The sequence below is a fragment of the Zasmidium cellare genome, assembly GCF_010093935.1.
Source record: "Zasmidium cellare ATCC 36951 unplaced genomic scaffold M409scaffold_10, whole genome shotgun sequence".
Lineage (NCBI taxonomy): Eukaryota > Fungi > Ascomycota > Dothideomycetes > Mycosphaerellales > Mycosphaerellaceae > Zasmidium > Zasmidium cellare.
Genome location: NW_022986954.1, coordinates 786,362 through 802,804, shown reverse-complemented (window position 1 = coordinate 802,804; position 16,443 = coordinate 786,362). Strand labels below are relative to the sequence as shown.

The 16,443-nt window shown below is 54.9% G+C and overlaps 7 protein-coding genes across 7 annotated transcripts; 5 read left to right on the top strand and 2 right to left on the bottom strand.

Annotated features, from left to right (window-relative positions):
* Positions 1-85: 85 nt before the first annotated feature.
* M409DRAFT_20665 (uncharacterized protein) lies at positions 86-1,294 on the top strand (the record flags this gene model as incomplete). The annotated part of the gene is made up of 1 exon (XM_033805494.1): positions 86-1,294. The coding sequence occupies one exon, from the start codon at positions 86-88 to the stop codon at positions 1,292-1,294; it is 1,209 nt and encodes a 402-aa protein (XP_033670335.1).
* Positions 1,295-1,687: 393 nt separating this feature from the next.
* M409DRAFT_20664 (uncharacterized protein) lies at positions 1,688-3,657 on the bottom strand (the record flags this gene model as incomplete). Its single annotated transcript, XM_033805493.1, has 2 exons — positions 1,688-1,720; positions 1,780-3,657. 2 exons carry the CDS (start codon positions 3,655-3,657, stop codon positions 1,688-1,690), a joined length of 1,911 nt encoding a protein of 636 aa, XP_033670334.1.
* A 1,008-nt stretch (positions 3,658-4,665) lies between these two features.
* On the top strand, positions 4,666-5,736 carry M409DRAFT_20663 (uncharacterized protein; the record flags this gene model as incomplete). Its single annotated transcript, XM_033805492.1, has 1 exon — positions 4,666-5,736. One exon carries the CDS (start codon positions 4,666-4,668, stop codon positions 5,734-5,736), a length of 1,071 nt encoding a protein of 356 aa, XP_033670333.1.
* A 290-nt stretch (positions 5,737-6,026) lies between these two features.
* M409DRAFT_20662 (uncharacterized protein) lies at positions 6,027-9,816 on the bottom strand (the record flags this gene model as incomplete). Its single annotated transcript, XM_033805491.1, has 3 exons — positions 6,027-6,707; positions 6,756-9,591; positions 9,644-9,816. 3 exons carry the CDS (start codon positions 9,814-9,816, stop codon positions 6,027-6,029), a joined length of 3,690 nt encoding a protein of 1,229 aa, XP_033670332.1.
* Positions 9,817-10,207: 391 nt separating this feature from the next.
* Positions 10,208-11,611, top strand: M409DRAFT_20661 (uncharacterized protein; the record flags this gene model as incomplete). The annotated part of the gene is made up of 2 exons (XM_033805490.1): positions 10,208-11,494; positions 11,555-11,611. The coding sequence occupies 2 exons, from the start codon at positions 10,208-10,210 to the stop codon at positions 11,609-11,611; spliced, it is 1,344 nt and encodes a 447-aa protein (XP_033670331.1).
* A 459-nt stretch (positions 11,612-12,070) lies between these two features.
* On the top strand, positions 12,071-13,898 carry M409DRAFT_20660 (uncharacterized protein; the record flags this gene model as incomplete). Its single annotated transcript, XM_033805489.1, has 4 exons — positions 12,071-12,291; positions 12,354-13,204; positions 13,236-13,576; positions 13,632-13,898. 4 exons carry the CDS (start codon positions 12,071-12,073, stop codon positions 13,896-13,898), a joined length of 1,680 nt encoding a protein of 559 aa, XP_033670330.1.
* A 1,227-nt stretch (positions 13,899-15,125) lies between these two features.
* Positions 15,126-16,419, top strand: M409DRAFT_20659 (uncharacterized protein; the record flags this gene model as incomplete). The annotated part of the gene is made up of 3 exons (XM_033805488.1): positions 15,126-15,185; positions 15,676-15,883; positions 15,953-16,419. The coding sequence occupies 3 exons, from the start codon at positions 15,126-15,128 to the stop codon at positions 16,417-16,419; spliced, it is 735 nt and encodes a 244-aa protein (XP_033670329.1).
* Positions 16,420-16,443: the final 24 nt, after the last annotated feature.

Sequence of the window (16,443 nt, the reverse complement as noted above, 5' to 3'; positions counted from 1 at the left end):
CCTCCCTCCCTTCAACTATATATGATAATGCGGCGACGGTGACCCCGAAGAAACGAAACGAAGCCTCCCCGAGTTATCGCCCAAGATGAAAGACCCGTTCCCGATGCCACCGCAGCCGTGGCTCATCACCCTCACCCAACCGCTCGCCGACGCCCTCGCCCTGCCGACGCTCCCCCTGCACATCCACGAGGCCATCTTCGCCTTCTTGCTGTACACCTCCATCGGCATCTTCGTCTCGCCCGCCATCTCGCGCGCCTTCTTCCCCGAAAAGTACAACAAGTTGAATCGCCGGACGCGCATCAACTGGGACGTCCATGTCGTGTCTCTGGTGCAGTCGGTGATCATCAGCGCCTTCTCGCTGTATGTCATCTTCGTCGATGAAGAGAGGAAGGTCCTGCGGCCGAGGAGCGAGTGGGAGGGTCGGATATGGGAGTACACGGGCATGAGCGGGCTGTGCCAGTCCTTCGCCTTGGGATACTTCCTCTGGGACTTGATCATGTGCAGCGTGCACGTGGACATCTTCGGCTGGGGCATGCTGGCTCACGCCGTCAGCGCCTTGTCCGTCTTTGCGCTGGGATACCGGCCCTTCGTCTATTTCTACGCCCCTATCTTCCTGCTCTACGAGCTCTCCAGCCCCTTCTTGAACGTCCACTGGTTCTGCGATAAGCTGGATCTTACCGGTTCCGCCGTCCAGGCCATTAACGGAGCCTTCCTGGTTGGGACCTTCTTCGGGTGCAGGCTTGTCTGGGGTAATATCAGCAGTTTCTGGACCTTCTACGACATCTTCAAGGCTGTTAGATACGGTCACTCGAATCTCACCAACTTTGAGACTGGAGCCCCTGCTGCATTCACCGTCCAGGAACTGCTCTCGATCTACAGCGATGAACAAGGCCAAAGGCTGGCATTTGCAGGCAGGCAAAACGTCCCCATCTGGCTCGGGCTCGTCTACCTCGCATCGAACTTGACCCTCAACTCCCTCAACATCTTCTGGTTCGGCAAGATGATCGAGACCATCCGCAAGCGCTTCGACCCACCATGGGGCACCAAAGGCATTGGCGATGACGTTGTGCACTATGAGCCACAGGAGAAAGTCGCCAAGGCTGCAGCTGCTTTGGCTGGTTCTTCGCCTGCGAAGCCAAAGGGTAGTGTCAAGGCAGCCAGGCAAAGGGCCGAGGCTGCCATGAATGGTGGCGCTGGCGACAGCACGCACATTCAGAGTGCCGTGTTGGCGGATGGATCGAAGAGTATCGAGGTGACGGAGCAGAGGACCCTGAGGACGAGAAGGAAGGCTTAATGGGGAGAAGCTCATTACGAGGAGCTTGGGTAGATCGTTGGTACTTCTTGGTAGCGTTTAGCGGGTGGTAGGCAGTCATCGCCGGTCTTCGACGACCACCTATACAAGTCGCCAAATCTCGATTGGTGAAAGCACAAAGACAAGTCATTCAAACCCAATGTGGAGAATTTCAACAGGGATACATAACTAGCCCTCCCTCCAGACTGTTGAGAGCTCGCCTGGACCGCTAGCGTCATTCTCGGCACTCGACTGTTGTTTGCACCCGATAAAGCAACCCGCGTCCTCCAGACTCACAGCCCATATTGGCCAGGCATCGTGTTTCAAGATTCCCGAATCATCACTCGTACGTCCGAAGAGATGGGAATGGCACGCTGAACACGCAGCCGTCGTGGTTCAACGAATCTCAAGGTCCATGTAGTCTGGCTCCTGAAATATGTATCGGTTAGTAAATACCACGCGGTCGAGTCCTGGCACCTCATGCTTACCTCTTTCGCAGTGCCAGACGTGTCGGAGTCGAGGATGAAGCACTCCCCGGCGTTCCTAAACCAAGGCTCGGGGCCTTCTGGGCTTTGTTCCTGGCGCAGGGCGAACGTCGCACCACTCGGTGCAAGGGCGAATATGCCGTCTCCTTCGCGAAGTCGTGTGGCCCCTACACCCATTCTACCATTTTCTGTCAAGAAGAAGCGCACGTCAGAAGTGATGAAACGCATTATGTCCAGCATAAGAACGCGGGCTCGTTCTTCGATATCGGCGGCGTGGCTCATGAGCTCGGCTACCTCAAGAAACCTAGCATCAGGAGGCAACAGAGCGCTACCGATTTGTAGAGCAAGGGAACATGTCTCGGGGGCAGTGAGTTCCAGAACCAGCAGCCTCTTTATTAGCGTGGCAAAGAATAGCTCAAGGAGCATTCGATCGTCTCGATGATACACGATGTCTCGTTCTATCCTCGAAAGGCAGTCAAGCTCAGCGAACGCGATGAAGCGATACAGAAGCAGCAGCGGTGACTGTCCTTGGGAGGTACGGGGCGCCAAGACAAAGTCCTTGAAGAACAAACCACGTGACCGCCCTATCGCGTGTTTGTCATTATCTCCTGCGAACAGAAATTGCAATGGTAGCTCCTTGCAAACTTCGTCGATCTTGGTACCTTGTACCCACAGCCTCGAACAGGTGAAAGAGGTGGCTGTGACTCTTGTAGCCTCGTTGTGAGCTGCAACGCCACGCATTGATCGATAGACGGTATCTTTGACAGGACAGCGCCAGTCAATGGCCCAACTGGGAAGATCCTTGTCACCCATAGCAGTTTCGGGCAGGAGCCTGAAACCAGAATGCCGGAGCAATCCATAAGTATCCCCATTTTGAATCGTACATAGCGCGTATTCCAGGTAAACCCGCTCCAAAGTCTTGTTGTAGTCGGGTGTGACGAATTGGTAAGGTGTGAGTCTTGTAGCAGCTCTGCAAGACAGACCGAAAATTCGATCTCGAGGATCTTTTGATCCACGCGAGGTCAAAAAAGTCGCCATGTCAACCGTGACATAGCCTTCGCCGCGCAAGATAGACTGAATTTCCTTCAGAGATCGTAACACGTTGAGCAACGGGTCCGGCTCGTTGACGTCCTGGACATCAGGAAGCTTTAGATGTGCTTGTGTATCTGATTCCGTGATAAATGGCGCACTCAACCCGATCAGGCATGTCCGAACAGCAAAAAGGTCGTCGAGCAGTATCTCCTGTTGGCCGTAATGGATGATGGCGCTATGTGCCAGAGCAAGCTCTTGCAATATCCAGAAGCGCGTCCAATAGTCTCTCTGAGCAAATCTCCTCACAGCTGCTTCATCTGCGGCGCTGACTGCAATATCTTCACGTTTGATTGGGAATGGTATACTGCCACGGCCAAACTCGCCAGGCACTGTGAATGTAGCAGCCCATCTTTTCAGACACACAAGAGGGAACTGGCGGTCGTGATGTGTTGGACCAAGCCACGCGCGCACAGCCTGGCTCTGGCTGTAAATGGAATCCATCTGCTGAATCTGATGATTTTTTTCACTGGTATCCGCCTGATTGATGCAGATAGCATCTACCCAAATGATCAGTTCTCGATCCGGGTAACGCAAATGCCTCAGACCAGATTCCAGAGACAAGCGCACGGTAAGGTCCTGCCCATTGATGTTGACCACGGCGGTGCGGCTCTCATCCCCCCAGCAGTAGGACAGTGCATCGTATCGAAGGCCCGGATCTTGTAGACTTGCATGAAAGAGATCGCATCTTATGACGTCTCTTCCACTCCCTTTTACCCCGGCATGAACTCGAAGTAGTCGAATCTCATAAGTTGCAGGGTCAAGGGGTCGATATGACAGGCCGAGCACCATGTTGTAGAGTTGTCAGTGAGCTCTGTCGGCGAGCGGAGACAAGAGGTGGAAGCATGAGTTGGAGAGTAGGGCGTTGGTTTTCTCTTCCCAGCAAGATATTTAAGCTGGCGAGGCGCAAGACCGACCACCGAGCCACACAGAGTCGCGCCTGAGGCATGAGCGGTGTACAGCCTTTCTGCACCTCCGAAGCTTGCAGGAATCTGGCAGACAGGTCCCCGACCAATCGTTGACGAACGAATGCAGTTTCGGTGCAGCATACGCAGATGGAATTACAGAGAAACAAGGGCTGATAAGGCTGTGCAACAACATAGGAGGGTCGATCCTGCCCAAAACCATGCAATGAACGAGTGAACGGGGGAGTCGCAACAGCATGCCTGAGACAAGCGACTGTGTAGTCCTGAGATTTTCTAAACACTCTCAGGGTGTCATTGAGCTTGCTGGAGGCGGTGTTCCTAAGGACGCAAGCTGAAGGCAGACCAGGCCCCAGGAGAATACGAGAGCTGGAGGGGTCAGCTACTTTCTACCTCAACCTCAGGATATACGCGCCAGTTCGAGCCGTTAGAGTCGCTGTCGAGAACAGCATTCGTCCGTGTGCATTGAATGTGAATGCCTGGTGACCTTATCGCATGGAAATCGAGCCACTGAGATTGATTGATTGATTAAGGCCTGGCTTCGCCCTGTCCGCGGGTTATTGTTGACCTAGCGCTGGAGGTACGCATATGCGGCCATGGAGTCTTGGACTGAGCGCCCCGACGCTTGTGGCAGGATCGGCGCCATCGATGCTCATTGGCATGAATTCATCCTGGTGCCAGCGCGAGGTGAGGTGCGATGTGAGTAATGCTAAGAGGCGGCGCTAGCTCGGGCGTGTCGGGCCGGAGATCCTCACCCAATCAAGTCAGCGTCGAGCCTGCCAGACGACACGCTTCAACTTCCATTCACCTCCCTATCAATAACAACTCCCAAACCTACCCCAAACCCACCTTAAACACCCAGATCAGCTTTTTCAAGATGGCCAACATGTTCGGCGCCCTCAACCGCTTCATCGCCCGGCTAGACTCAGACCCCAACACAACCGCCTCCCCGACCCCCTCCACGCCCTCCCAAAACAACCACTACGGCTTCCAAATCCTCCGCAACACCAACGCGTCCATCCCCCTCGACCCCTGGTTCGACTTCATCATCGGGCTCAACGGCCACAACATCACGCACCCGGACCCGGCACTCTTCAGCACCGAGATCCGGAACTGCGCGGGGAGTACCATTTCCCTCGGCGTGTACGGCGCGAAAGGGTCGTCGATTCGCGAGGTCTACGTGAGTGTGCCTCCCGCGGGGGAGAGTCTCGGATTGGCGCTGCAGTGGGCTCCCCTGAGCAGCGCAGACGACGTCTGGCATATCCTGGACGTGATGCCCAATTCCCCCGCCGACGTGGCCGGCCTCCTGCCGTACTCGGACTACGTCATCGGGTCCCAGGACAGCGCCTCTATCGCACTGCACGGCGACGCGGCGCTGGGTCATCTAGTCGAGCAGTTCGTTAACCAACCGCTGAGGCTGTGGGTGTATAACCAGGAGTACGACGTTACGCGGATCGTGACGATTACGCCCGCGAAGAACTGGGGCGGAGAGGGCAGCTTGGGCTGTGTGTTGGGGTATGGGGCTTTGCATAGGATCCCCGCGCCGTTGACGGAGGGGTCGATGGCCGGGCCTGGTGAGACTTTGTTTGAGAGCGGTGGTGGTGGCGACGGGTATGCGCCTCCCCAGGCACAGCCGATTGATGGCGCGGCGGTACCGAGTGGAGGGGAGTTTCTTGTTCCGGCGAATATGCAACCTTCGACATCGCCTGGTCCTCCTCCGAAGGGTGCTCCGGGTGGCAAGGCGAGGAAGGCGAGAGCTCATCATGCCCCTGCCGCTGGGTTGGATGATTACTTTGCGGAAGGAGAGCAGAAGTCGAGGGAGTTGGATGGGACGTCCACGCCGAAGAAAGATAGCAGTCTACCACCTCCACCACCGAAAGCTGGTGGTCCACCCAAGGCAGAAACGGCGAAGGTGGAAGATGAGGGTGAAGGTGAAGGTGAAGCTTGATCGTCCCCGCAGATGCGAGATAGTAGAGAAATGCAATCAAAGTTCAAAGAGGATCATATTCTCAAACGCTGTACAATCCCGCCGCTCATGCGTCTATCAAGAGTGTATCCACCAACAAAGTCCAGTGCTATGCCGCTCACAAGAGGCGCTCGCTGCAAGAAGCTGAAAAATGCAAAAAGCCCAGTCATCATCTCAAGAGGTCGTCACCGGAAACCTCCATCCAATCCACCCAGAACGCCAAATCCAAATGCACATCCCATCCTTCCAGCTATGCCTTATCCAACAACCCATTACGAAGCATTCGGCTCATACCTCCATCCACCTTCACGAGCAACCCTCTCCCTGATCTCCATATCTTTCCTCTTCTCCGCACTCGTCACGGCATCACCAGTCTCTACCCACATGGCACTGCTGCCACGGTCACGGAACTTCTTGGCCCGCTCTGGGTTCTTGCTGTTCTTGAACACCTCGTCCATCTTCAACTCTCCAATTGGTCCAAACACCGTCTCCGGATCCACGAGTTGCTGCTGCGTGAGCAGATCTCGCAAAGCCGGTGAGGCAACCCATGATGGAGCACGGAAGCCGTCGTTCTCATCCTCCGAATCTTCATCTTCAGAGTCCGTGGCAATATCTGGCAGCTCGATGTTGTCGCCTTGCGGGTAGTGTGGTGTGGAACGGCCTGATTTCGGAGCATGAGCTGGACGAGCAGGCGTCTTGAACTTGTTCGATTGAGCGTTTTCGTAGCCAGGGTGCATCTGCGAATGGGAAGAATGATGCGAGGCAGCGGGTGGGTTGGCATTCTCAGCAAAGGGAATGCGAGCATTGGACATCTGGACCAGCTGGCTGGGGTGCGTCGGCTTCGAGCCGTGCTGCGCCTGGTGTTGGGCAGTGACGGTCGCTTTGAACATGCTGGCGTGGTGAGCCGCGGGAGGAGGAGCATGCGTATAGCCAGAGAACTTGGACAATGTCTCCTGCTTCTTGTTAGGTTGTGGATATTCCAGACGTGGTTGATAACGTACCTTTCGCAGCGTCGACGGCCGCTTTGGTGGAGCCATCACTGACCGACGCTCGTCACCTTCTTCCTGCTCCTCATTCGTACGTCGACGCTTGGCATCAGTCTGCTGATATGATGGAGGTCCGCGAACAATGCCTGGCCTCTGAGGTTGATGAGAGGGTTCATCATCATCGTTGAACAGCATGCGCTTGGCGGGCTTCGCAGTGTTTGGCTGGGCAACAGTGTTCTTGGTCAGTTGGCGGAGAGTGCCGGGAACATCACCACGAGGATGAGCTTGAGCCTGCTGCTGGGTACGCTCGCGTCTGATGGCTTCAGCGAGGTCGTGAGCTTCTCGCTGCTTGCGAGCTTCTTCTTGCTTTCGAGCTTCTTCCTGCTCGCGTCGCTGCTTCTCAATGCGCTCCTGCTCACGTCGTTGTTGCTGTTCCTGTTCTCGCTTCTGCTGGTCAGCTCTCTCCTGCTCGCGCTTGCGAGCTTCAGCAGCAGCCTGGCGCTCGGCCTGCTTCCGTTGTGCAGCAAGTTTGGCTTCTTGAACTCGTTGCTGCTCGGCCGCCTTGCGCTCTTCCTCGGCTCGCTTGTCCTGTTCGGCCTTTTCTGCGCGCTTTCTCTCAAGCTCCCTCTTTTGCTCGACTTTCTTCGCAGCAGCTCGTTCGTCGGCCTCTTTCTTCCTCGCGGCTGCCTCGAGAGCTCTGACACGAGAATTGCCTGGTGCGGCAGAGCCAGGCCGATTGTCCATAGCGGAAGACGCACGAGGACCAGCTTGCTTGGCCGGTGCAGCATTCTCTTGCTGAGGCTTGCCAAAAGTGGTCGTGCTCTGTCCAAGTCTCTGAGATTGTGATGCAACTTTGATCGAAACAGGTGCTGGCTTGGCTTGTTCCCTGGTCGGTCTCATAAGTCTCCCAGGTGCTCTGAGCTTGCCCGTGAGGCCACCCTTTGAAGATTGTGCAGGTGCGTTATCACTCTCGGAAGCCTTGCCACTGTCGGCTGTCCCAGGTCGCTCGGCCTGTGCAGCAGCCTCCTTCTGCCGCTCCTTCTCCACTCGAGCAGCTTCAGCACGCTCTGCCTTTTCTGCCTTGGCTTGCTCCTCGGCTTGCTGTTTGGCAGCTTTCTGGCGCTCTTTCTCTCTTGCCTTCTCCAGCTCGTCGGCAGCTTTTTGCTGAGCCTTTTGCTCTTTCTCCTTCCTCTTGTCGCTTTCGGTAGAGCTGCGTGTCTTTCGGCTTGGGCTGAGCGAGATTATCGATCCATTCTTTGCCGGACTCTGCATGATCTCCTTCTGCGAAAAGAGACCACCCGGCATGTTGAAGATCTTCGACTCGCCAGAGTCCCGCTTCTGGGAGCGAGTTACGGGAGAGTCTCGGTGTGCTTCGATTTTGGCCGCAGCACTTGCACTTGCAGAGGACGCAAAGATGTTCTTTGCGGACTTGAACGCAGACCACAATCGGTTCTTCGATGCACTGAGAGGGCCATCGTTGGTCTTCTTGCCCATTGGTGATCCAACTGGCGTGGTCGACTCAAGTGCTTCCGTCAAGTTGGGATGGGAGACGGATGTTGCTTTCTGATGGCGAGTTTCGGTCGCCATTTCTGGACGCGATGGAGAGGGAATCTGTGTGGTCGAGATCGATTTCTGATGCATCGTTGGTCGGGCTGGTGAAGTTTGCTCGGCAACCTCGTCGACATCGACTTCCTGGAACTTGGACTGTACCGACTTTGTGGGTGCAATCCAGTCGTCGTCCTCGTCCTCGACAGGCGCATTCTTGCCGGCAAGCTTGGCCTGATCAAAGACTTCCGTCGTCTGCGAGTTGGTCGGCTCAGTCTCTGGTAGCTGAGGATATGAAGGATGCGGGATGCTCTTGGACGTGCGTGCGTCTTTCGTCTTGCCCAGCATGTTCAGACGCTCATGAAGCAGCTGTGCTGATGACTTGCTGTGAGCCCTCGCCTCGGCAGTCTTCTCTTGAGGAACGTCATCCTCATCGGGTTGCGAATCAGCCGGCTTGGACACAGATTTGTTGAAGACGCTGCTCCTGTCGCGGGCGATTTGGCCCATGCTGCGCTTAGCACCAAGTGGCTCACGAGCGGGGAGCGAAGAGAAGGTGAAGCTGCTCTTACGCTGCAGCGGCTTCTCCGGGCTCAGACCGTCTGACTGAGGACTTGGCCCGTCCTCCATGTCCATGTCAACATCATTGTCCTGGCCCTCATCCGATGGCTGTGCGTCAACTTTGGCGGCTTGTGGCTCGTTCTCCTCCTCAATCGGCGCAACCTTCTCCACGTTCTCATCTTGCACGGTCTCGTCCAGTTCATGCAGGAGCTGCTCCTCGGCGGGTATCGCGTCTTCCATCTCTTCATCGACAACTCCAGCAACATCGCTCTCCTGCTCCTTGGCGGAGACGAAAGAGTCGTCACTAGCGCCGGTCTCGTCTCCTTTACCATCTCGCAGTCGCTGTGCCGGTGGCTGCTCGTCGCGAAGTGGTACCTTCTGTGGCTCATTGGGTTGCGATGATGTTTCGAGCGAGTCCGCTTGCGTCTGCACATCCAATTCCATCTCGTCTTCAGTCATCATACCATGATATCCAGAGTCTGTATACGGCTTGCCGGCGCGCTGTGGGCTCGTCCCGCGGCTGACCGGCTTGTGGGTCGGGGCATGATTCTCAGTGTCTTCGGGAATCTGAAACTGGGCAACTTTGTTGTAAAAAGGCGTCTTCTTGGCGGAAGCCGGTGCGAGTTGGGTGTTGGGTGCGAAGATATCGGTCAGCGGTTGCCGGGGTGCCTGGGCGTCGCGTTTTCGAGCTGTGCGAGGAGTCTGGCCGCGTAGCTTGCCGGGCGTCTTGAACATGTCGGCGAAGTTGCTATGGAGAATCAGCATGTGCCCATGGCTTATAGTGGTATAGGAGTGTTTACGCCTGTGTTTTGGTGAAGATATCCGCCATGTGCTCGTTCAGCCAGTCCAGGTCATTCCGCACACTGAAGCTGAACTCCTCGACCTGCTCGTCGACATAATCCTTCGCCTGCTCTCTCTCGTTCTGTATCCATTGTGACGAGCCGACGGGCGGCGCCTTGGTTCGGGTGGTCATCGTGGTGTATGTTTGGGCGCGTGTTTACTCGGCGGATTCCTTGTCGCGGTGCGCGAATCGTTCAATTGGTGACTTGTGGGTTAGCTGTACATTGTTTCCAAGCAGTCGTCGATATCGTCCGGTATGCAAGAATCGCGCGGCGGTAGTGGTGGTGGGTGGTGTTGTTGGAGGTTGGCTATGTGAACGCGATTGTTTACTCGAGAAGCTTGGGCGCGGGCGCTCCCGCTTCACCAGATCAGATCGCAGTCACGTGCCACCCCCAACGTTAAACCCGCACCTCCTCACTTCTATTGCCGGCTATGTGCATCCCCACCGATGTCGCCGTCATCTTTCTTAATAAATCAATTCAATTGAACCTATTCATTCATGTTTTCACGAATACATCGCGACAATGGCTAAGAATCTGATTCCCTCACTTCGCACTGCTTCACGTCTCGCCTCTTTTTCACGCTCAAAGGTCCCTCACATCTCACCAATATGCAGCACCAGAGCATTCTCAGTGACGCCTCGAAGAAAGCTGATGGAAACGTCAGGATTCAGCGAAGAGCAATTGACCGTCCGTGACGCCATTGCCAAAATCTGCTCCAACTTCCCAGACGACTACTGGATGGAGAAAGATTACTCAGGCGAATATCCGTACGAACTACATTCAGCGTTATCGAAGGATGGCTGGATTGGCATTGCTTTGCCTGAAGAACTGGGCGGTGGAGGACTAGGTATCTCAGAGGCGACGATGATGCTGCATACCATTGCAGAAAGCGGGGCCGGAATGGCTGGAGCCCAGTCGATACACGCCAATGTCTACGCAACTCAACCTCTCGCCAAATTTGCTACCGAAGACCAGAGAGGTCGCTTCCTGAAAAAGATCATCACTGGTGAATGGCGGACGTGTTTTGGGGTTACAGAGCCGAACACTGGTCTCGACACACTCAAGCTCAAGACCAGTGCCGTTCCAGATGGTGATGGATACCGGGTATCAGGAGCCAAAATCTGGATCACCAACGCCCAAGTTGCCCAGAAGATGGTCCTACTCGCACGAACCACTCCTTTGGAAGATGTGAAGAAGCCGAGCGAAGGCCTGAGCATGTTCTACATCGACCTGGACAAGAGCAATCCCGGCCTCGAGGTCAAGAAGATCACGAAGATGGGCGGCCGAGCTGTCGATGCGAATCAAGTCTTCTTCGATAATTACTGGATTCCCAAAGACTCACTGATTGGTGAAGAAGGCAAGGGATTCAAGATCATCCTTCACGGAATGAACGCCGAGCGATGCCTACTCGCAGGTGAAGCCCTTGGTCTAGGCTACGCAGCACTCAAGAAGTCGACCGAATACGCCCGTGAAAGAGTAGTCTTCGGCAGACCAATTGGTCAGAATCAAGCAATTCAGCATCCTCTGGCATCAGCATACATGCAACTCGAAGCCGCGAAGCTCGCAACATACCATGCAGCAAGGCTCTACGACCGCAGCTCGCCCAATCACCTAGAGTATGATGACAGCATAACGCAACATCAAGTCGGTGTTGCAGCAAACAGTGCCAAGTACGTCGCCGCAGAAGCCGCATTCACGGCATGTGAAAGAAGTGTCATGTCCATGGGCGGCATGGGCTACGCAGCGGAATATCATGTGGAGAGATATTTGAGGGAATGTTTCGTGCCACGTCTGGCACCCGTGAGCAGGGTGAGTTCGAGTCCGATCAAGTGATCGGAAAAAGTATTACGGCTGACATGGCTCATACAGGAAATGATTATGAATTTCATCGGCGAAAAAGCCCTTGGACTGCCACGGAGCTATTGATCGTGGTGAACAATATCGGCTTCTCTATTAGCGTATCCGGTTTGTGCATACTGAGCTCTACAGCATTACCTTCTCGTCGTCAATGCCCGTACTATGCAGTTTTCGGCCCATCTGTATGCAAAGGCATAGCTTTGACCTGTCGCGCCAGCCCCTCCCCACCCGCACCCCGCCGGCTAATGCTCTGCGACTTCACCCTGTCAGCTCTCTCTAGTCAATACAATGGATGACCTCGGTGCCGCTTTGTCAATATTTCTTCGCAATTTCACTCGCATTAGGTACCATATGCGATGACTGAGATTTCAGCCCGCAACACTCACCAAGATCCTTTGACATTTATCATCTGACTCCTGAAGGATTCGTCTCTAGTGGTAGGTAGGGATACCGCCTTTACCACTTCTCTCTGTTTCCCAACTATCTTCGATAACGTTTTACTTCCCATCTCTTGCTATATACGCGACCATGCCTCACGCACAGGTGCCTTCACTCAACATCCCAGACCATCCACAATGCGATCCACAAAAGATTCGCATCATCCACGTCGGTATGGGCGCGGCTGGAATGCTCTGCGCCTACAAGGCCAAGAAGATGCTCACTAACTACGAGCTCGTCTGCTACGAGAAGAACTCCGTACCTGGTGGAACCTGGTACGAAAACCGATATCCCGGATGTGCTTGCGATATGTAAGTTTGCTGACCAAATGCTACTGGCTTCGTGGAAGTTAACGACCGCATTCACTTGCTAGTCCAGCACATACCTATACCCTGCCCTTTCATCCAAACCCAAATTGGAGTTCGTACTATGCCTACGCTCCTGAGATCCAGGAGTACTTGATGGATTTTTACAAACACCACAACCTCCACGAATTCATCAAGCTCAACACAGAAGTCCTCAACGCCCAGTGGGATGATCTCCAAGGCCTGTGGAACGTCGAGCTCAAGAACGTCAAAGACGGCAGCACCTTTCGAGACACCTGCAATGTCCTCATCAACGGCTCCGGCGCCCTGACAAAATGGAAATGGCCAAAGATCGAAGGCCTTCACGATTTCAAAGGCGTACTGGCACATTCTGCGAATTGGCCGCAAGAGCTGGACTGGAGCGGCAAACGAGTGGCGGTTATTGGTTCGGGGTCTTCTTCGATTCAAATGGTACCGCAATTCGCCAAGACAGCCTCCAAACTGACCGTCTTCCTCCGCAACCAGACGTACATCGCCGCCCAGTTCGGGGCCAACGTAACCAACACCGAAGCTGATCCGGAGGCCATGGATCCAGCGGCTGCTGGGAAGCATCAGTACACTGAGAAAGAGAAGCAGCGATTTCGAGACGATCCCGCTTACCTCACCGAATACAGGACAAAACTGGAAAGATCCATCGTGGGCGGGTGGAACATGTTCATTCGAGGCAGCGAGTTGAATGTCATGTTCAAGGAGTTCACCCAGAATCAAATGAAAACAAGACTCGGCGAGAGGGATGATTTGAAGGAACTGATGATCCCAACATGGAGCCCGGGATGTCGAAGGTTGACGCCTGGCGAAGGCTACCTGGAAGCATTGGGGAAGGAAAACGTCGAAGTCGTCTGGGGCGAGATCGAAAAAAGTCACCGAAAAGGGACTCGTCACATCTTCAGGTCAAGAAATCGAAGTCGACATCCTCGCCTGTGCTACCGGATTCGATGTGCAGTACCTTCCACACTTCAAGATTACCGGCCTGGGTGGCCAAATCATGCAAGACCAGACCGCACCCAACGTCTACGCATCCATCACCAGCCCCGGCTTCCCCAACTACTTCGTCATCGGCGGCCCGCGAGGGAACTGGGCGCAAGGAACGGTATTCCCCTCGCATGAGACGCAGATGGTCTACGTTATCCAGTGCTGTCGAAAGATGCAAGAGGACCAGATCAAAAGCATGCACCCGAAGCAGCACATCACCATACAACTCAACGCATATCTAGACACCTGGCACACAAAGGTATCCCACCCTCCCCCTCCCCTTGCCCTCCACAACTAACCCACCCCCCTCCCAGTACTCCATCTGGGCCGAACCCTGCAAATCCTGGTACAAAGCCAAAGACCCACACGGCCAAGTCATGACCTGGGCGGGCTCCCTCCTGCACCTCCTGAAATTCCTCAAACGGCCCCGCTACGAGCACTACGAGATCGAGTACCGCGATCCGGATAATGTATTTGCGTTTTTGGGGAATGGGACCACGATTGGCCAGGTTAGGTATGGGGCTGAGGTGCCTGTGCCGTATATTAGGGATGGGGATGGTGGGGAGTGGGATATTGAGTAGAGGGGTGTCTTTTTGCATGCTCATACGTTCCTAGCTCCTTCATGGTTTCTCTCATCGCTCGCCTAAAGAAGAGGGTTGCAGATCGTCCACCCCTAGCCTTCACTCACTGAAGGCGCGTGAACTTAAGCAACTGCCCTTTTAGGAAGCTCTGTAAACGACCAGCGATCGATTGCTCGTCCATTTGACAAGGATTAATACCGCGTGCTTTGATATTGCTCGTTGTCTCTCAGTCTGGGAGGAGCTAGCAATTGTAGTGCTTGCATATCCAGTGCCAAGAATGGCAGTTTGTGACCTACACGCGGCTTCGTCTTTCCTTGGGCCTGAAATTCCTTGTTCAAGACCGAAGATCAAACTGATATGGTCGTTGTTACTTGACGAGAGCGAAGCAACCTTTGAATCGATTTTGGATGGCCTTCTTCTTCTTCGTTTTGAGCGTGAAGGTGCCTGGATGTTTGCGCTTGTCCAAGAGCTCGTTGGAACGATAATCTGTTGGTATGGGCTGTTGATAAAGCCAAGCCCATAGGCTCACCAGCAGCATCTCCAGTGCTCTTGCAGCACACCGACTCATAAATCCATATCGTTCGTAAAGAACCACCTCTTGCCTTGATGTTCATTCAAACCCCACGCCAGATCATCCGCCATCTAACAACCCCTCTTAAACGTCCTCCTCCTCCTCCTCCCCGCCCTCCTCGTCCGCGCCTTCCCTTCTCTCGCGCACTACAACTCCGCCGCCTGGTCCAAAATTAGCTGCATCAGCCCGAACCTCTACTCCACCACGGGCGACGCGTTCGAAGGCTACCGAGGCAGCGTATGCCTGTTAACCTGTCTTTCTGTCGTTCAGCTTTCTTGACCGCTAGATGGAGGTATGTCCCTATCTTGTCGTTGTTTCTGGTAGTGGTTATAACGCAATGTCGAGGTAAGGAGTGTGAATAAAGGTCCGTTCCCCGTTCCGCGTCCCTGTAGCAAGCAACCAAGCAAGAGAGTGAGGTGTTGGACCCTAAAGGAGAGATGGAGAAAAGACTGGAGGAAGTGCCCTGACCTGACCGGATCATCATCGACTCGACTCATTCTTGCTCCTTAACCCAGGGAGCTGTTCGTCGTGCTCCGGGTATTCTTCGTCTCAAGTACGTCTCGTCTCATCCCATTCTCCAATCGCTCGCGCCGTACAAGACGAGAAGAGAAAGCTACGTGCAAGGTCCAGGCTGGCACGCGATCGGAGGCTCCGCCATGTCGACCAAGCGCGACGGGCTGAAGCTCTGTGCGTCAACGGATTGTACGGCGAGTTGTGTGAGGGCGGATGATGCGAGTGGGTGACGCGTTCTGGGACCGTCGGGTTATGAGGAGATATTGGCAGTTGGGAGGCTGTTCGTGGTTGAGGGTGGAGAGGAGGAAGATGGCGCAGATGAGGAGGAGGGGATGGTGGCCTTTCTGCGATGCGAGACTAGTTTGTCGTTGCTACGTGAGGATGAGGTAGAGTAGCCATGTAACTCGGCGTGATTGCACCGGTAGGAATGTGAGGGCGACGGCGTATTTCGCGTTCGAACCTGACGGACGGACGGCGAAGACGCGTGTTATTTGCCTTCTGCTTCTTTAGACGCTGTACTTCAACTCCAACTTGCCACTCACCAATAAAGCCACATCAACAACCACCACAAACCTCCGGCGAAAGAACGTTTTTAACCTCCCACCATCCCACCATCGTCGTTGAAAACAACCTCCAAACATGTCGGCGCCTTCTACTCCAACACCACTGCTGCAAATCACCAATGGCCACTAGAAACTCACCTTGGGCAACTTCACCCACACCTTCGCCCACCCCGAGCTCCTCAAAGAGGCCCTGACCGTCCCTATCGCCTACCTCCCCTCCAACATGCAAGGCAGACCCACACTACGCAAAGACGGAAAGAAGCTGGCGTTCCTGGGTGACTCAGCCCTGAAGACCATCATGGCGACGTCGTGGGCGGCGGTAGATGGACAGGATTCTCGTAAGTCTAATAATCCATCAGCGAGAGAGACGCGACGCACACAACGGCACTAACATTCATCACCCGCAGTTTTCTGGACGACGCACTTCGACAACGGCATCGGCAAAGACTCCTTCCTGGGGCGCCTGGGCGACGCCATCGGCATCTTGCACCACCTCGTCGCCGCCGACGGAGACCGCATGACGGCCGAGTTTTGGGAGCAGCCGCCCCTCAACCCCAACAAGAACCCGAAGCAAAAGACGAAGCTCGTCAACGAGAAGAACAAGCCCGTGCCGAGCGCGATGGAGGCGTTGCTGGGCGCGATCTGGACGGATTGTTTGCGCGGTGAGCCGAGACGTGAGCCGGTCCAGAGGGTGAAGGCGTTCTTGTGGCATTTGGGCGTTTCGTGGCCTAGAGATGAGGAAGAGCGGGAAGCGGTGAAAGAGATGATTGACATGGCAGACGAGGTGACGAAGGAGAAGAATGAGATTGCTGCGAAAGAGGCTGGTATGGGCGAGGAGGGCAGTGGTCAGGCTGCTGCGGAAGGCGGGTCTTGATCGACAAAGAGCTGGCTTCAAGGA